Source organism: Rutilus rutilus (genome assembly GCF_951802725.1).
Source record: "Rutilus rutilus genome assembly, chromosome: 4".
Lineage (NCBI taxonomy): Eukaryota > Metazoa > Chordata > Actinopteri > Cypriniformes > Leuciscidae > Rutilus > Rutilus rutilus.
Window position 1 is genome coordinate 13,866,984 of NC_140212.1, and position 21,396 is coordinate 13,888,379.

The window sequence follows — 21,396 nt, forward strand, 5'->3', positions numbered from 1 at the left end:
CGGATGAGGTACATCTGCAGGTCAAACCCCAAAAGCTGAGAGGACTAGATGTTTTTTTGTGATTTAAAGGCCTGAAGGCTTTGTTTAGTCAGTGAATGCTAACAAATATGATCCAAAATTAACCTTTTGCCACACGTTAAAACTAACTGGATTGAGAACATCGACTGTTACATAAAACAGTATTTCGCATTGTTCAATTGAAAATAAATCTATATTGTCGCCTGAAAAAAACATTTCCCAAGTGTATTTGTGGCAAACAACACTTTGTAAAAGACTATTTGTCACGAAACCCATTAAAACGTCAAGGTCCATCATTATGTTGTTCCTTAAGTTTGTGTTTTTCAGATTTTTTTTTCTTTTTGTCCTGGAGTTATGGCAATAAAAGAAAAAAAAAAAACACGTTTGGGCTTTCTGGCAGACCTAATTAAATGACTTGAGTATGGCAGGTCTTTCATGTTTTGATGTATTTCCTACAAAATCAGGAAATCAGGGAATCAAGAAAATACATTATTTAAGGGATAAACAACAGCCAATAAGCTTTAGGTGCATTAATTGCATTAATTGTGAACTTTTTAAATGGCTTCAACACTAAGAGTCATGGACTGAAAATTAAATTAAATTAAATTAAATTAAATTAAATTAAATTAAATTAAATTAAATTAAATTAAATTAAATTAAATTAAGCCATATGCATGGCTTCAAAAGCTTCAGTAACAGGCATGGACTAAAAGCCACAATTTTGATTTTGGTTTAAGTTCAATTTTCCTCTGAGGTAAAAGTATCTTGATTAATTTAGATAAAACTAAATTTTGGAACTAGGGGTGGGGCATCCTCATTGTAGAGATCCTCTGATTGGACAAAAATCTGTCTGGTGCAGGATGAGTCATCAACAGTTTTATTCTGTTTTCCCAGAAGGGAAACAGGCATTAACTTTTATAAGTTAACTAAACTTTTAAAGAGAGAGAGTGACGAGCAAGTGACAATATGGAAAAACAAGCAAAAAGCATGACAAATTAGGGAAAAACTTAGCTAGTCAACCACACACACACTGTGCAGATAGTCCATAAAGGGCCAGCAGGCAGACCGGAGGCATTTTGAGCTTTGAGTCCTCCTGAGAGCTTTCTTACGCAGGAAAAACCGTCATCACCTTATCATGCACATCCTGTACAGTCTAGGAGAAGTTAACATTCATTAGTTGCCCTAATTATCTCTCAGCACCTAGGAGGAAGTGCTGAAACCTTCTCGGTAGATGAAGCCACAGTCGGGGTTCTGAGATTTTAAACATGAGTCACGGATATTCAAAAGAGATTATGCCACACTGTGGGAGAGGAGGAGGAGGACGATGAAGATTAAAACAAATACGACGGAGGAAACATTTAATGCAATCACTCGAGGGACCCTGCAGCTTTGGAATAACTACAGTCAAGGCTTTCCTTTATATTTATACGGTGTAACAAAAGCGCCAGCTTGAGTAATCCGAAAGCTTAACAACGATGATTTCCAACGTGGAGAGTCAGAGACCGTGTAAATGCTCACCAAGAACAGCAGAGGTAATGATGGTGTGGTCGTTCATTCAGTTTTAATGCCACACAAAATGGTATCAAGAGAACTGCACAAACATAAACAGGAACGAAGCATATGAGAAAGTGGCATTGTGTCTTGTCGCTTGGTGGTAAATAACTTTTATTACTGAAATCACTCCTAAAACAAGTTTATGTTTTTTATAAATCATCCACTAATAAGAAGTTCATGTTGAATTCAGCTTTATGAAGGCTGTATATTTATATGCAGTAAAGCCCATTCTCACTCAATCTCTTGTATATGGCTTTAAACGGCTCATAAAATACAACCAGTCGTTTAGGATTCTTATCCCATCACTGTTTTCAGAGTGATCTATTAAACACAGGGAGCGGCTCCTAAATCACACTGGGCAGTTAGTGAGACCGTAGGGACATACGTTTCCTCTGATACAAGCTCACACACACGTATAACGGCAATCTGCTCGATTAAAATGGACAATACACATGAAAAACTTTCACAAAGTCATTGGGCTGGACAAGACCAACCTAAATTCAGCAATGAAACGCCAGAATTTAGCCATAATCCATGCTGTATGCAAACTGAGGACAACAATAAATGAAATTATCTGAACAACAAAAGCAACCTCAGAATAAAACCACCAGTTAATCATATATATATATATATATATATATATATATATATATATATATATATATATAGAGAGAGAGAGAGAGAGAGAGAGAGAGAGAGAGAGAGAGAGAGAGAGAGAGAGAGAGAGGATGGTAAGATATAACTATTTTATACAACTGACAACTTTAATATATTTTAAAATGTCATAATTCTTGTAATGCATCATTACTCAGTGTTACATGATCCTTCAGAAATCATTCTAGTATGATGATTTACTGCTCAAGAAACATTTATTATTATTATCAAAGTTGAAAACACTATAAATGTATTTCTGCCTAATATTTTTGTGGAAATTATGATACATTTTTATCAGGATTTTTTAATGAATAGACATTTCAAAAGAACAGTATTTACTGTATTTGAAATCAAAGTATCTTGGAACATTATAACAGTGTCTTCACTGTCACTTTTGATCATTTTAATGCGCCTGAATAAAAGTATTAATTTCTTTGAAGAAAAAAAATCTTACTGACCCCAAACTTTTTAACTGTAATGTATATAAAAAAAATAATTATATAAATGTACTGTATAATAAGAATGCTTATTATTGTAAGCATAAGTTAATATTGCCTATAATTTCTTCATGAAGAACAAACAAAAATCCCTAAGCCTAAAAAATGCGGTGTATTAAAGTAAAAAAATCATAAATCTTTAGCATAAAGTGTGTTTCAAACCCCGCACACAGCACTTTTTGGTAATTTACAGTTCAATTATATTGTAGTCCTAATCTAAAACGGGTCTTTTCCAGGGAGCGAAAACAATCTGAAAATGTCACAAAAGAATATCTGTTTGTAAACAGTAATTTCATCTGCAGAGAAAAACATTGCAAAGCAGATGCTACAGATGGGAGCGCTTCCTCTGGTCTGAAATCACAAGACATTTTCAGCATAAACATGAAAAGCATGTTTGCTGACTGCAGCACTTGGATTAGAGGCGGGGGGGGGGGGGGGGGGGGAGAAAGTGCAAACCATAGAAAACAAACAACACAAATGCACAGGGCCAGATTTTAAATATGCAAATGTATGACGTAACAGGAAAAACAAAAACAAGAATGGATAGAAAAATAATAAAAGGGAGGCAGAGGAATGCTGGAGAGCAGTTTGAATGAGAAAACAGATGCTGATACCCAGTGTCTCACTCTCTCTCTGTCTCCGGATGTTTTCTCTGGATGTTATTGCGCAGTGCTGTGACGCACCTGTTTTGATGGAGACTCAGATCTGTCAATTGAGAAGTGGGTGGATATCCCACGCCTTGCACTTTATGAATTCTGTGTCTCCTAGCAACTACGAGAACCCTTCAGAATCCGTGTGCATCTCTCTCCCTGCGGAGGAGAGCCAGTGACGGAGTTCAGGATTGGTTTGCGGGTGCAGAAGTATGACTCGCAGTCCAAGGAACCCCAACTTGGAGCTTGAGTCTCCCCTCCCCCACCTTCACTATCCCTGTTTCCATGGTAGCGGTAGGTCTCCTCACATGGCGCAGGTGGGCGGATCAGCGTGTGACACGGTTACACTTCCTGTGGGATAATTAGACTTCCTGTCTGAGGGATGGGAATCCCTCTTGCTCATTCTGGCATTATGAACGCATCCTAAACATCAATCCACTCAACACTTCCACATTTATCTTTTCATCCACAATCAGAATTTAAGATAAAAAAAAGTCTTTGAAGATCTTCGTGGTTAGTTGGCTAAGATTCCCATAACAACATGCCATGACTTACATACCTGATTCATCTTGCATTTTGCCATGAGAATGACTATAAATCAATATGAATATAAAACTTTACAATGGGGTCCACTTTAATTCCCATTTATGGTAGTTCCACCAAATGTAAAAAAAAAAATTTTGCATCATAAAGTATGCTAATGCATAAAAAAAAATATATATATTTTTTTATATTAATATAAAAATAAAAAATATATATTTTTAAAATAAGAAATATAAATCAGTTCATAATTATATAGATTTCGATTTTTTTAAATATTCTTTGTATTTTTTAAATATATTTTAATATTTTATTGATTGATTTATTGCATTTACATAAAAATATCGAAATTAAGAATGCATCATAAAGCATGTAAATCTATAAAATAAATAGGAATAAATTAAATAAGAAAAATGTATAAATTAATAAAAAATTGACTGATTGATTTCATTGACTACTTTATGACCAGTGTTAGGGAAAGTTACTTTTAAAAGTAATGTTACGTTACTTCTCCATTACTTTTTCTCACCTGGATTGAACTTGCTTGTTTGTTTTTTAACCCTTGTGTTATGTTGGAATTCTGTGCACTCCCCTTATGGTTCGGGTCAAATTGACCCTAATTGGATTCAATATAATTCCTCAAAAATCACACTATGAAAAACAACAAAGATTCAGGTACAAACTGTAAACTTTTAATATCAACATTTGTCAAATATTCTAAAAAATATATATCTGAAGATATGATTTAATGAAAATGTTTTTTAAAGGTATAGCGGAGGATTTTTTACTTCCGTGTGGATCACCTATACTATTGGTCCTCCTAATTGTCAATCATTCTGGTGAATCAATCAAACTTATTCAAAAAGTGGAGCAGGCGGGTCTTATCTAAAATTCGGAAAGATCCTCCACTATACATTTAACCATTTTTTAAAACTGTTTTGACAAAATTTGAATATACATTATATTTATATATATTTGAATATACATTTTTTTACATTTTTTTTTGCTTAGAACATCATAACTGAACAATTAATCTGAGCTAATTTTTCCTGCTGTCTATGTCGAAGTCTCAAGATATTTCAGATATCTTGAATATATAAATGAGAGCTTATTTTACTATCTGTGTCTGTCAAAGATTTTCATTTGTAATTTGCAATTAATTCTGAACACCATGATTTAGCTTTTTCAAGTGTGTTTGGTTTGGGTTAGAGCACTTTTAGATACACTTACACTTTAGAGTTGATGCCCTGACATACATAAAATAAATGTTTTTATTTTGTGTCTGTACAGTTGCTTTTGAATAGCAGCCTATGATGGTTGACCTGCGAACATCACAAACGTAATAGTAATTTTGTTTGTATATGTCAAAAAAAAAAAACACCAGCATGTTGAAACTTTGCATGCATGTTCATGATGATAAATGCGAAAAAGTCACAAAATATATAAAAAAAAAGATGTAATATTATTTCAGGTAGCTTGAAAAAATAAATGATAGGTAATTTTCACCATCTGTGGCTGACAAAATATTTTTCTGTATTGAAATAAGTGTGGAAAACCTCATTTTTTAGCTTCATTAAGGTAGTAAAAAAATTAAATAAAGTATAACCAAGAAATGTTATTACTTTGGGTCCGTACAGTTGCCTTAGAGCGTTAAAATATGAACATCACGAAAGTAACAGAAATTTTGTTTGTATATGTCAAAAAACACCAGTATGTTGAAACTTTGCATGCATGTTCATGATGATAAATGAGAAAAAGTCACAAAATATCAAGAAAAAAAACATAGGTTAACCAGTATTTCCAGCAACTATAAAATCTAAACGGGTCAAATTGACCCCCAACATAACACAAGGGTTAATAACAGAAAAAAGTTCTATTTTTGGCAAATGTAAAGGCCCTTTCACACCAAAAGTTAAATAAATACGTCTGCACAGTAACTTTTTCAGCTGTGCTGCAATTCTGGATTGCAGAAGAATAGAAAACAGGAGAAGAAAATGTAACACTCTTATACTCTTATTTACACACACAAAAAAAAAGAAACACAAATGTGATGTTTAGCTAAAGTCATTTTTGCTTTTTCAAATGGTTGAATTGGATCATCAAAGATCATCAACAAAAACACTGGATAATAAAGTGAAATTAAATACATAAAGTATATTTGTGTTATTTAACATATTGAATTATTGTAGGTTAACTGAATTTGTTTTTGTTCAAGTGAGATGAGTATGCTCACATTTAATCTAGAACAATACAATATCCATCATGTTCACACAGCGCACACAACGCCTCTGCACTTACACCCGATTTCTCTCGACATGGAGACAGGAGAGATGTCAGTCAATAAATGAGAAAACAAAATAAATTCTGTTACTTTTTTGAAAAAGTAACTTTACTAGTTACCTGAAAAAAGTAATCTGATTACATAACTCACGTTACTTGTAATTACCCCAAACATGATTGATACATTTATTTCTTTTATAAATTCGTTATCCACTAAGGAGTCTGTGGCAGCATAGTAAAGAAAGGACGTGTGATACTGTGTGTACCTGAGAAAAGCCCAGGTTTCTGCAGCCGTTGCAGGGAGTGAGCGCCTCCCACAGGCCTGATGGTCCGCAGCTCTTTTCCTCCTCTTCCATCGCCGGTGGCAACGGGGGTGTGGGACGCTACAGCCAGGTGGAGAGATACATACAGATCTCAGCTCATGCCAACATAACACAAGATTAAGATAAGACAGAGACTGTATAAAAGAGACGAACCACTCAGAGAGAAACGAATGGGAGAAATCCTAAAACACTCAGTATGCCGGATATATGCTGTTGCCTTATACCTAAATGAGCCAATCAGCATTTTGTTCGAGGAATCGGTCTAGATTAGCCCTTTTGGAGCCAAATAAGCTACATTTTGAATAAACTTTCGTTCGATTTTATTGCTGATTTGTTATTGAAACAATCGTGACAAACTGTTTTGGACATTCCTCATTCAAGTAGATAGGAACTGTTATGTACAGAGAGTTTCAAAGTTTCTCGGGGAAAGCAAAACATTTGCGAGAGAATGGAAAAGCATTGACAAATAATTTCTCCCATCTCAATTTTTCCCTTTAGAAGCTCTGTAGTTCTGTACAAATGTGAACTGACTTACTTTGATAGGACTTCTGATAAGTGTCTTTCTCTGTTTCACTCTATATTCCAACATGAACACTTGCTTTGCTTGTCTGTGACTTTTAGACAGTTTTTCTGTGACTTTTAGACTTTATAAAACATGACTCATGATTTAAACATGTGACAATCAGTCTGACTCTCAATGACCCATTTTGTCTGATTCTTTTCCTAAGGTTTTTGTGACTCCAGAACTCATGTAGAAACACATTCCTAGTCATGTTAAGCCACAAAAACTAAAATATACAAGTATCATACACAAACGTGATGTGTATTTAATTTGTATACGATACTAGTGTGTGAAACAATGATCATGAAAAGTAAGAACTAAAAAAAAAGGGTAAACGTGTACCTTGAAAGCAATGTAAGTTGCACTGGATAAAAGATACTGCCAAGTGCATAAATGTAAATATGCAAGGGAAAAATAGCTGAATTATTCCTTTGAATAAAAATATTGTTTTCTGACTGCATGTATGGCCAGTAAATGTTCCCAGAACCCTTTTACAGATGCTGGAAACAACTCTAAACCCTTCAGTCAAGTCTTGGGAGTTTTTGACATGCGAACTGGAATCGATCGGAAGAGTGTTTGTGTGTGTGCGTGTCTTTGCTTGTTTACCTGGGCTCTGCAGACTTTGACTGATTGACCCGACACAAACACGTTTAATTGTATCGATCAAACAAACGCAGTGGAGTATACCGTGATCCAGTGGTCACTGCGACAGATCTTCAGCAAATAACCATTGCATAACATTCTTGCACACTTTCCTAATGCAGAGTTTATCTGTCCCTTACATAAAGTAAAAAGTCACTCCCTCAGCCAGCAGTGTGATGAAGCAACATCAAAAATAAGATTCTGTTTGTGTTAAATAACGTCAGTGATTAAATCTGGGGCTGTTTAGAGCTATAAATATATATTTATGAGATTATATAAATTGAAGGGATACCCAGCACTGCACCCAGTGTTTAGTTCTGTGTTCCCTCTGCTGGCCATAGTGAGATACTGCATCAACAGTGAAAATCTCTTTAGGATCTCTTGAATATTGACATTGATCGATTGACGTGACTGATTTCATTTTCTTGGAAAACAGAAATATTTTTGATATTTTAGAGGGACGTATTCAGATTAAACGTTTCTAATCATTGTGTAAAACGTGTTCAAAAACCACCAAAAAGCCATGAACTGGACTGTATTTTCTTCGCAAGCACACCTTGTTTATTCGAGTGAGAGTGCCGTTGCGTTCCTCGTCAGACAGCCGCCCACTGCCGAAGCTCTCCATGGACTGGGAGTGAGAAGAGATGGTCTGACAAAGCTCCTCAAAGGAGCAATCCTTATCACGGCAGATCTTTATTTCATTCAGCAACTTGGACAACTCCCCTGTTACTGCATCATCTACAAACGGAAGGAGAAAGAGGGAGAGAGAATTCAAACTATCAATTTAAATTCATTTAAAAGTAAGAGTTTATGGTGAAACAGAGGAATGATTTTCTAAATTACTTATAAGTTATTATTTCTTAGTTAAAAAAAAAAAAAAAAATTATATACATTTTTACAATTATCAAGTCAAGTCAAGTCAAGTCATCTTCATTTATATAGCGCTTTTAACAACGTAGATTGTTTCAAAGCAGCTTCACAGAGATAAGCGTATAATTTAAGGTAACAGATATTGTTTTGGCTTTATAGCAGAGTTAAGTGTGTATATATACAGTATATATATACACACACACAGTACGGGTCAAAAGTTTGGAAACATTACTATTTTTAATGTTTTTGAAAGAAGTTTCTTCTGCTCATCAAGCCTGCATTTATTTGATCAAAAATAAGATAAAAAAAAGTAATATTGTGATATATTATTACAATTTAAAATAATTGGTTTTTAATTTATTATACTTTAAATTATCATTTATTTCTGTGATGCAAAGCTGAATTTTCAGCATCATTACTCCAGTCTATCACATGATCCTTTAGAAATCATTCTAATATGATGATTCATTATCAAAGTTGGAAACAGTTCTGCTGCTTAATATTTTTTCATAACCTGTGATACTTTTTTAGGATACTTTGATGAATAAAAAGTAAAAAAAAAAAAACAAAAAAAAAACATTTTTTTTTTAAATAGAAATCTTTTGTAACAACAATATACACTACTGGTCAGTAAAAAAAATTCTTTCTTTTTTTGAAATAAATCAATACTTTTATTCAGCAAGGATGTGTTAAATTGATAAAAAGTGATAGTAAAGAAGATTTATATCATTAGAAAATATTTTTTTTATTTTGAATAAATGCAGTTCTTTTTAACCTTTTATTCATCAAATATATAAAGCAGCAGAACTGTTTCCAACACTCATAATAAATCAGAATATTAGAATGATTTCTAAAGGATCATGTGATAGACTGGATGTCACATGTGACACTGAAGAGTGAAGACTGGAGTAATGATGCTGAAAATTCAGCTTTGCATCACAGGAATAAATGATTTTTTAAAGTATATTCAAATAGAAAACTATTATTTTAAGTTGTAATAATATTTCACAATATTACTGGTTTTTTTTTCTGTATTTTTTATCAAATAAACGCAGCCTTGATAAGCATTAGAGACTTCTTTCAAAAAATATAAAAAAATCTTAATGTTTCCAAACTTTTGACCTGTACTGTATATATATATATATATATATATATATAGTAATTTTACTTTATTTCATATGTATATTATTTTACTTTCTACTACTTATTATGTAGCATTTTATTTATTACTACTATTACTTACAAATAGCTGTCTGCAATAGCGCAAGCACTTCAGCAATAAAAAGCACAGTGGTAACACTTTACAATAAGGTTAATTTATTAAACATTAGTTAATGTATTATCTAACATGAACTAACCATGAGCAATAAATGTGTTACCGTTTTTGTTAATCTTAGTTAACGTTAATAATAAAAATACAGCTGTTCATTGTTTGTTAATGTTAGTTCACAGTGCAATGACTAATGCTAACAAGATTTTAATAAAGTATTAGTAAATGTTGAAATTAACATTAACAAATGCTGTATAAGTGCAGTTCATTATTAGTTAATGTTAACTAATGTAGTTAACTACTGTTAACTAATGAAGCTTATTGTAGAGTGTTACCAGTACAGTTTTGTCACGTCAAATTAGCACAATATAATAAAATAAATTTTCAATTGTTTGCATTTATGGAATGTATCATGCCACCAAAAGCACATCAAAATTCTCAGTAAGGGCTTTTAAATAAATGTTTACTTACAGAGCATTCATCGCAAGAGCCGACCTATTTATTTTTATTCTCTTGTCTGTTTTTCAATATTTAATCGGGGACAAATGCTTGTTTTCTGGCACCGACTCAGTGTGCTGATGTGTGCTAACAGTAATTTTGTGGTTGGCAGACTCTCGGATTTACCTGTTATCCTTACCAAAATGCTACTCCAGCTGGAACGGAAGACGCACATCCAGCAGTAATTTAGAGCACAAAAGGGAACGAGTGAGATTGCGCTGCAACAACTGACCACTAGGGGCGCTGCTGACTGCACTTTCTTCGTAATGAACATCCACTACTCAAAACATGCAGTGTGTGCAGAATTATTAGGCACGTTGATTTTCTGATCATATTTTATTTCCAGGAACATTTTGCCAATTCCAAACCATATTAATCTTAATAACTACTATTAATTTTGTATTTAATCATGTATAAGTGATATATAATTGTTCATGAAGGCTGGAAATGAAAAATGTCTTATTTTTTTCAGGTGTGCAGAATTATTAGGCAAGTTTTCTTTTACAGATAAAATAAGCCAAAAAAGAGATTTAACAAAGACTGAAAAGTCAAAAATTATTAAATCACCATGAGAAGAATGCAAAACTAATGCAATACTAGAGATTACAGTTAAGGCATGACCATTGGACAGTGAAATGCTCATTGGGTCAGCAGGGTCAGACAAAAACAGGTGGAGAAGAAAAAACACATGTTAACTGCAAAAGAATGAAGAATTAAGGTGAAGAATTAAGTGTGAAACCATCGGGAACCCTTTAGTCTCCAGCACCACCATTTTCCAGAACTGCAACCTACCTGGAGTCTCCAGAAGAGCAAGGTGTCAGGGTCTCAGAGACTTGGGTTAGGCAAAGAATCCTAAAAAATGACCCCCTCTTAATAAGAATCACAAGCTGAAGAGTAGTAAAATACATGAAGACTGTTTTTTTATAGGCTTTATAGACAGACAGATTGAGAGTGACTCTTGAAGGACCAGCAACACATCCTCTTCTACCACTGTTTGAAGAATTCATCTTCCAGAATACATTTTAATACGTTTTGGGAGTTAATTTTTAGTCCATCTCTGCAAAACGGACTTCAGGGTAGGAGATGGACTAAAAATAAACTCACAAAACGTATTAAAACGTATTCTGGAAGATGAATTCTTCAAACAGTGGTAGAAGAGGATGTGTTGCTGGTCCTTCAAGAGTCACTCTCAATCTGTCTGTCTATAAAGCCTATAAAAAAAACAGTCTTCATGTATTTAACAACACTTCAGCTTGTGACTCTTATTAAGAGAGGGTCATTTTTTAGGATTCTTTGCCTAACCCAAGTCTCTGATATCCTGACACCTTGCTCTTCTGGAGACTCCAGGTAGGTTGCAGTTCTGGAAAATGGTGGTGCTGGAGACTAAAGGGTTCCCGATGGTTTCACACTTAATTCTTCACCTTAATTCTTCATTCTTTTGCAGTTAACATGTGTTTTTTCTTCTCCATCTGTTTTTGTCTGACCCTGCTGACCCAATGAGCATTTCACTGTCCAATGGTCATGCTTTAACTGCAATCTCTAGTATTGCATTAGTATTGCATTCTTCTCATGGGGATTTAATATTTTTGACTTTTCAGTCTTTGTTAAATCTCTTTTTTGGCTTATTTTATCTGTAAAAGAAAACTTGCCTAATAATTCTGCACACCTGAAAATAAGAAATTTTTCATTTCCAGCCTTCATGAACAATTATATATCACTTATACATGATTAAATACAAAATTAATAGTAGTTATTAAGATTAATATGGTTTGGAATTGGCAAAATGTTCCTGGAAATAAAATATGATCAGAAAATCAACGTGCCTAATAATTCTGCACACACTGTATACTCATTTATGTCACTATTTGTGTTCCTGTTAAGAAAATACTAAGTAAAATAAGATTATTCTTAATTAAAAACAATGTTTAAGTGATTTAGGCGTTCAAGCATAGTAAAAACAGTAAAATATTTGCTAGGGAAAACAAAAAAAAGCAGCAGACAATGTGCTGTAATACTATCCCTTGACCACTGGGTGTCGCACTGCACACTAAAATACATGAAAGTGACAGCAGTCATGATGAGCGGTAAGCATTTGGATGAGTCTGTCTACTTTTAAACATTTAAGTGTTAAAATAGTGTATTGTGGTTTTGATTGAATGTATTAAGAACATTGCAGTTTTCACTGATCTGACAATCACACATACTTTTATGCCGTAGAGACGGGGAGGGCACAGGTGAGGGTACTGATGTGCGTGGCGTTGGTATTGGGCGCTGCCGTGCTAAATCTTCATGGAAATTCCCTCTGTCACAATCTGACATCATATAATCTAGAGAGACAGAGATAAATTCATTTACAGTGCACAGATAAACACAACCACAAAAGTACATTGACCTTGACATTGTACATTGATTGCTCAGTTTTAGGACAGCATTAAGGGATACAGATGAGGGGTTGAAATCTCAAAACAGGCAAAACCGAAATCATTCTCTTGTTCTTCGGGGGGAAAAAAACACCTTAGGTTGGTAAAAACCAAAATATGCTGCTGTAATTGCAGCTCTAAACAACTATAGGCTACACAAGCCACATGATAACCGTGAAAACAACAATAGTTTCAGACTCCCGTCAAAGACAGTAGATTATAAAACCACAGCAAGCGTGAGTTTGAGATTCCTTCTCTGGGGAATCGGGTTCATTGACCACACAGAGACAGGGAGGAGAACTTTAATGTTGCCTCTGTCCTATAGGATGAAGGGTGATTTAGACTTCACACGTGTCCAAAGAAGACATTTTCGAGCAGTAACAGTCCTAAACTCCCAGTTTCACAACCCTCAGAAATGTATAACGCAGGGAATAAAGTGGATGGAAACAACAAGAGAGCTAAAATGAATTTAATTTAAAAACCAGATAACCACATCTTATTATTTTACGAGGGTGTGTTTTTGAAAGCAGAGATGGAACATTGGGTTCAAACACCCAACGTCTTTTGTGCTGTATGATAAACTCTGCTGGAAAGAATGAGTTTAGTTGGATCAGTACATGAAGGAAGATGGAATCAGACTTCAGAATCATCCACGGTATTATAATACTGAAAAGGGCCCAAAGTCGTAATAATATGTGTATAACAAAGTAATAAACATGTAATAACTCCAAGATCTCATACATACCTCAACAAAATGAGTAAAGACTCAGTATTGGTGGTATTTGTGGTTGGTGTTTTGGCATAAAATATTTCAAGGAACAAGGATTTCTCACATGTACTAAACAACCATTGTTCTCAATCTAACACAAACTTCCTGAAACGAACTTTTATCAATCTGCAAGCATCCGCCTTCTGATCTCCACCAGGAACGCGCTCCCTCATTAGCTTGTGCACGTGTGTGTGAGTGTGCTTGTGTGTTCAATGCCTTTTTTTGCTTTAAAAAAGTTTTAATGCGGGTGGCAAATGCTTTACCTTGTATGAGAGAAGCAATTTGTTGTGATTTCTGAGACGGATGTTCTCTCAGTACGTCTAGAGCAGTTCTTCCCTGACAATCTCTGATGTTGGCATCAATCCCTGAAAAAAAAGAATAATAAAGAAGAAGAAAAAAGGTTAATTTTTCTTAATTTGTATCTTTTTTTTCATTAATTTGCTTATTTAAAAAATTAGTTTTAGTGTATTACTTTATTTAGTTTATATTTTAATGGTTTTTTTATTTTATTTTATTCCTGATAAAGCAACACCACAAAACTGTTCCATCTGCCTATAATGGCACGACACTTAATTAGAAAATACAACAAGTGAACTGTGGTTAGCTGTTTTATATGTCAATTAGATGGCTGCGTCTTGTTTAATTAAGAGGTGCTTTTTGACAGAAAACAGTGAACATGATCCAAAGTGAAGCTTGGGATATTCATTTAAATACGAAAATTAATTTTACTGAGAATTCATTTGACTTTTTGCACATTTAAAGGTTCAGTTTAGTTTTCAACCAGTTTAATTTTTGTTTTAACAAAAATATACATAAAAATTAGATATTATTAAATGTTTTAAATAGAAATTTAAAAATTCACAATAGAAAAATCTGGATTTCTTCCCATAAACCCATAAAAAAATAAAAAAATCCCAAAATATAACTTTCCATAACAATAAAACTATGACAGAGTGATTACACCGCCCTTTCCTTATACAACAAGTTCCGCAATCTCCAGTTCCTGTTCCACAGCTGGCACACTGACAGGGAAGCTGTTAGGTCACAGGTCACACAAGTAGTTTAAACAAACCATGGCCGTGCAACATCCCCATCCCAACCCCACACACATACACTTCCCCAAGACATACCTGAGTCAAGCAGTAGCTGAACTACATCCATCTTTCCGAAGAGAGCGGCTTCATGGAGAGCGCTTCCTTTCTCTGTCTAGGGATAGAAAGATTTGAAGTCAATATTTTAAGCCTAAATGCCTCGCGTAAAGAAGTAAACGGCAGTAATACACTATGGCGTCATTACTACTTGCAGTCTATCAGCCGTCTACTGGGGCGACTGGCAGGGTATTTTATATCACGCTCACTGTGAAGTCCTTAACTACACCCAATTTAGCTCTGGAAACATTTATTCAGTGTACTACAATTAACTACAATGGCACTGTGAATTTATGAGGCTGACTGACGGGAGCTTGAGAGGGAAAGGAATGGGCAAATTAGACCGAACGGCAGTCGAGACAGATTACGAGAGCTTCTTGCACTGGTGAGCGTGGTCATTTTAATAGGCCAACGGGAGACAGAACACGATACCAAATCAAATCGGCCCTCTCCGGCCTTCATTAGTACAGAGGCATCTGTACAACTCAAGTGCTTGCTCTTCTCCCTGTATTCCCTCAAAGGATTTGATGATGCAATACACATTAAACAAGAACTACAGGGACTCACTGTAATACTTAATCCTGCACCTCATAATCAGCACTGACCCTCTGCAAGGCAGTCTGGGAGAGCCAAAACTACCTCTGTGCAAAATTTTGAGAAAGTTTTAGGCACTGTTTTTGTCTAGAAATAGCATTAATGGCATTAATATATATATTTTCTTAATAGTCCTGATAGATCATATTAAGTTTAAGTCTTTGTAACATTACCAACAGGGTATTCTTACCATAATCATGTACATGTCTAATGAACGTCTTTGGCCGCTGTATAGTTTCTATGTTTCTTGCAATAAGATTGTGGGTTCTGGGATGTTAGGAATGCTAAAAATCTGATTTGGTGTAAAGCCAATTTTCTGGGTCAATTTCAAATCAAGTGAGAGCGCTGATAATTTCTGAACTGGAACGGCTTTTGGGATGGTCTCATTGGTCAACAGATGTCTACGTCACAGAGTCTTGCAGCAAAAAAAAAAAAAAGAAAAAAAGAAATTTTTCGCTTTCATACCCATTGAAATTTTCTAGGGATCTAGGGATGTATCATCCCCATTTAAATCAATTGAGTATTGTTTTCTGATATGCACCCTAAGGGACGTTCACATACAGTAGAATATGTTATAACACTACACTTCACTCTTCGCCATAGTTTTTCACTCGTGTTTTGTGTCTTTTGCAGCCTCTCGTGCGGCGTTCTAAAAATGTGCCGCAAGTTAAAAGAAGTTCAACTTTTAAAAAAAGCATCTTGTGACATTGTGTTTTTTCTATTCCAACACCCCATGTCTTGTGTTTTTAAATGCAAAAACAAGTTCTGTGTGAATGGAAGAAACTTGTGTCTCAAGACCCCAGAGTTTCTGTTCCATTTAGTCGGACCGGTCGCACTGTTCTTGATCACAAGAATGCATCCTGTGAACGCCCACGAGTCTGCTGAAAGTTCTTAGAAAGAAGTTGAAAATGAGGCAAACACACACACGAGGTTACATAAAAAGAGGACTATAAATGTAGTGCTATATACACTGTCGGAAGAAATGTGGAAAAATGTTGTACCTTCAGTATTGTGAGTCCTCGGGTACTAATATGCATTCTTTAGATGTAGATAGGCACAAAAGTGTGTGTTTGAGGGTACTGCCCCAGTGACAATTTAATGGTACAAATTTTTAGACAGCGTACTATCAAGCTTAATCTGAGGATATAAACGTAAAGCTTACATAAAGTTTTGCCTTTAAAACATACAGAGCTCACATCCACTGTGATTACTTACTCAGAGAAAACCCACAAAATAGTCGCAGATAAGACATTCATCCTTGAACCTGAGGTTAAAGTCCAGACCAGATCACTGAATAGTCCAGAACGACAAAAAAATTGTGAACGAGGCTTAATCCTGAATGAGCATGGTAAATACTGCAGAGCGCACTGTTCTTCGGAAAGTTTAAACTCAGAATTCTGTGCATTTCGGGATGAGCAGCGAGTGCACCCACAACGGGACGGGAAGTCACCCCCTCCTCTGAATGAGGACCACTTCCTGTCCGGTTTCCCATGGCGATTAGCTATTGATGTCACCAGGAGGAGGAAATCGATTCACTCTCACTGTGCTTCCAGGAATTGAGAAGCGGTGAAAAGATTGCCTTCATCTCTCTTCCTCACTGTTCTCCTTCAGCTGAATGTTCTTGGAAGTTATGCACTGACACAGTGTCTTTCTCAGAGGAAAGAAGATGGAAGACTAGAGAGAAATGCATCATAAAAGATTCACTCATTCACCCCTGCGATCCCACATTCCTTAATGTTAACCTGGGAATACGTTTTGTTATATTTTTGTTGTGTTTTTCAAATTTACATTTCATTTGTCCAAAATTCAGCTTATCATAAATGCGTATTAAACATCAGTTCTCATTTACAGTGGACAGACAAATTTTAACTAGCACTCTTTGTTGCACCTTACAGTGTTAAAATATGAATGTTCAAAAAATACTGTATCTTTCATTGAGACAGGAGACAGAGAGGGACAGAGGAAGGGGAATCCATGCTTTCTGAGATCAAAGCTTCCTCTGATCATCCTCTCTCACACACACACAACACAGAACCCTTCAAACACAGACAATTCAGCAGCTTTCCGTCACACACACACACAAAATCACAAAATGCACAAAATCAAAAAATGCAGTTTCTATACAAACACTTTGTAGTTTGACAACACAGACAAAAACCTTACATTAATGAGAACCTTTTTCATACTAACAATGATACATTTACTATTCTCTGTTTAATCCTAAATTGTTTTCAAAGGAATTCATCCTAAGGAATTTATTTTTCCTTTTACATTTTATTTATATTAATGAATTGTTTTTACAATTGAGGGCATTCCCAGATGTCCTCAAATATTCCCAAAGGGAAGGTTTGTACGATTTAGGGTCACTTCTTGGTACAAAGTATGTCCCTAAAGTATAGCATAAGTAAACACACACCAGGGAAGCCTGAGGAAACCCTGGATTGAGAACAGACTGTTCCTCTACTGCGTTTCACTTACTCTCACAGCTAGATGAATTATTCATCCATTTGAGCCCTTAAACCATTCACACTCTCTCTCTCTCTCTCTCTCTCTCTCTCTCAAATGAGCATAACAAATACAAAGTTCTGTTATAAAACTCTAGATGGCGCAGGCTCATAAGTCCTTAACCCAATCTAATTGCAATTACATCATTATATATAGGGCACAGCTGATTGGTAGCCAATGAGCGAGCTGCTCAACATTTAAAGGAGCTGTATGTAAGAAATGTATTTCAATTAATCATAAAATGGCCCTGATATGTCACTAGACATTAAGAAATCATGTTCATTTCAAATACTTATATCACTGACAACAGTAGTACGGCCAGGATATTGTCATTTAAAAAGTGAAGTTGCAGCCCTCAACTGATGTTGATGTTGTCATGTTGTGTTTTGGCCTGATGCTCCACCCTCCACTACTCTACCCATCACGAAGTCAGTAGTGTTTCGGCATCGGGGTTGCCAGCTCTGCTCTAGTTACCACAGCTACGTAGCAGCCTACGTTCCTGCTGGATCCTGCAGCCTATCTGGCAACCTCGAGTCAGGGGGGAGGGGGAGGGGATACACCGCTCTACAGTCATTTGAAAGTGATTGCAGTACCAGTTTTGGCCACAATCTTACATACGGCTCCTTTAAATTCTTGCCTACTGTTTGCTGTAGCAGTTTGCAATGCGCTTTCAGAAAGCCTCCACCTCCCCCAGCTCCACCTGTATAGATCTGCTACAAGCGTGATTCATGTATGCTATTTTGTACAGCAGCAGCATTTCTTGCTTGCTCATAGCAGCATGTCATGTGTATTGGCAGTAGCAAGTACTGTCCTCGCTCTGCAGCAATAACAGCAGCAGCATAGCAGACCTATTCCACCAATACCAAACACATTAACATTGTCATACTTATTCCCAATGCCAAACTCCGAGAGTTGTCATGACAATACTGAGAGCTGGAACAAAAAAGTGTGTGTAACATATGAGTTCAAGAGGAAGAGGATATCCTGTTCACGCACTGACCTGTGTGTTAACGTCCATGTCGGCCTCCAGCAACACTCGAACTGTAGTGTAATGACCATTCCGTGCGGCCAAGTGAAGAGGCGTGTGCTTGCGTGTATTGCAGCTCATGAGGTTGGGGTGGGCTGTCAGTAGCATGCAGACCACCTGCAGGCGGCCGTACATGGCGGCCAGGTCCAGCGGTGTTTCCCCGCGACTGTTCCTCATGCTGGGGTCCGTCAGCTCCTGCAGCAAAACACGGACCACCTCGGAGTGACCGTACTGAGCCGCACAGTGCAGAGCCGTCTCCTTCTCAAGGTTCTACATCAGAGAGAGAGAGAGACAAGGAGAGACAGACAGCGTGTAATAAATTCATTATGAAGAATCCATTATCCAAACATGAGCTGTCATTTAACCGTGACAACTCACTGTCAATCACTCACTGCCCTAAATATCTCCAATAATGCAATGCAACCGCCTGCAGGCTATTGTCAGGGTTTTTTTTACACATAAGAAGATACACAGCAGCAAAGATGCACATCCTGATCGGATTCCTCTATCACATGAATGCTAGTTAAAACTGATACAGACAAATTACTTGAAAGTGAAACATCTGAATCTGAATTAGCTGTCATGTTGTCATCATGTAATGATGAAATGATAGATCTAATGGCAGTGTTGAGTGGGTGCTTTAGTGACACAAGTCAAAATATATATGGCTCAGGATTCCCTTTTATTGTAAGTCTATTTATTTTCATCGACTGATCGCTTAGAAACGTAATAGCACAAAATAGAGGTTTGTAAACCTACAAGTGTACCAAGAATATCATCCAATAATGAAACTGGAACTATGCATTGACAAACAGGCCATAACCCTATTGTAACATAACAGCACCCTCTACTGCCACTACTGCACACCACAATTGTTCTCTTGACTATATATGTTTGTGTTTGTGTTTGTGTATCTAAAGGGGTGTTCCAACAAACTCAGGCGAGCGAGAAATGAGTGGTTATGTCTGTAGCATGAAGACAGAAGGAGCATTCTTGCAGGTCTGGTAATAAACAAGACAGCTGCAGCGAGAGAGAGCGGCCGCTTTAACTGCAATGACTTATTTCAAGCAAATGGGTTCCTTAATTAGCCAGACATGATTGAAAATGATGATAAGAGACTCCCAGTCCCTGAAGCAGCACAAAGAAACAGACCTGATACTGCAGTCAGATATTTCTCACTCTCTCTATCGCTCACTCATATTTTCTGTCCTGCCTTTCTTCCTTTAATCTCCCTTTTTTGGCCTTGAACACCAAACACACACGGCAATTTCCTGCATCTATAAGCGCAGCCCCCATTGTGCATCTGTATGTCGGCCAGACAGCGCAATATCCAGAGAGACAGCGAGGTTGCTTTCCCACTCCATACTGTTCACACCCTATTGGTTAATTTCCAAGATGGGCTGTCATGATAAAACAACAGAAGAACAGGCAATCACATTCAATAAATGAAATGACACATAATAGTGACGGTGTATCTAGAGAGATCAGCACTTTAGACGACACAAAACACATAATTAAAGTATAAAATAGACAAACAGTCTCAACAAAAGTGCTTTGTTCAGAGATGAGGACCCCGTGAGTCTCGTCTCTTAGCGGAGCACTAAAGCAGATGTACAGACAGACAGTAGAGCCCACGAGAGGATAGAGGAGGTGTGGATGAGTGCATTAGTCTCGGCTATACTGTACAATCCAATGCAGTTTAATGCGGATTCGTTTCTTGAGCCAGTATTTTAGAATTAAAGGAATATATCCGGGTTCAATACAAGTTAAGCTCAATAGATAGCATTTAATGTTGATTGCCACAAAATAAAATAAAATAAAATGTACTTAGGTTATTAAAGGTACTTACAATGGAAGGGAATGGGGAAAAATTTTGGAGGGTTTAAAAGCAGAAATGTAAAATGCATAATTTTATAAAAGCACTTTGATTCTTCTGTTAAAATGTGTACTATAAATAATCATTTTACAGACATTTTAGGGTTTTAGGGTATATGGCATCACTGATATTTAAGTGTCTCACTGTAACCCAGATTTTTGCTTCTTTATTATTTTAAGAAAATGAGAGACAAGTGGAAACTTGCCCGGAATATTCCTTTATATAAGCCACCATGCCATTTCATACACAGGAAGCTGGGTCCAGAAGTGACCATCGAACTATAAGACACACGGTTCAACTTATTCTCTTACATACTGTACGCTTGTTTGGCTATGGCAGGAAGCATAGGAGCCGGAGATGGCCGAGCACCCATGGAAAAACACAAGATATTCTCTATTAATTTTAAACAATCAAAAAATCAACTGAGAACTGAAAGCCTCTCTGTGCTACATGACCAATAAGGTGGATCTAAATCCAGAACCGTGAATTGTAAGGAGAAATGGGTGAGAGTGTTAACACGGTGGATCTGACACCAGACTCACAAACACATCTGGCAAACACTGACTGTGTGTGTGTGTGTGTGTGTGTGTGTGTGTGTGTGTGTGTGTGTGTGTGTGTGAGAGAGAGAGAGAGAGAGAGAAATAGAGGAATTCAGAGGGCCGTCTCTTGTGGGCTCAGAGAATCTGGAGTCAGAGAAAA

At 36.3% G+C, this 21,396-nt stretch overlaps 1 protein-coding gene across 6 annotated transcripts in view; it reads right to left on the reverse strand.

The window, feature by feature from the left end:
- anks1b (ankyrin repeat and sterile alpha motif domain containing 1B) overlaps nt 1-21,396 on the reverse strand; it is a 173,372-nt gene that overhangs the window by 105,940 nt on the left and 46,036 nt on the right. For 5 of the 6 annotated variants that reach the window (XM_084407345.1, XM_084407339.1, XM_084407344.1 and 2 more), the window contains exons 4-9: nt 18,795-19,091; nt 14,678-14,753; nt 13,811-13,912; nt 12,563-12,685; nt 8,277-8,458; nt 6,460-6,576 (exon numbers count right to left, since the gene is read on the reverse strand). In XM_084407345.1, coding sequence (XP_084263471.1) covers nt 6,460-6,576; nt 8,277-8,458; nt 12,563-12,685; nt 13,811-13,912; nt 14,678-14,753; nt 18,795-19,091 — 897 coding nt within the window. Of the gene's footprint in view, nt 1-6,459; nt 6,577-8,276; nt 8,459-12,562; nt 12,686-13,810; nt 13,913-14,677; nt 14,754-16,504; nt 16,689-18,794; nt 19,092-21,396 lie in introns of those variants that run through there. The other variant, XM_084407346.1, reaches the window with a different exon arrangement.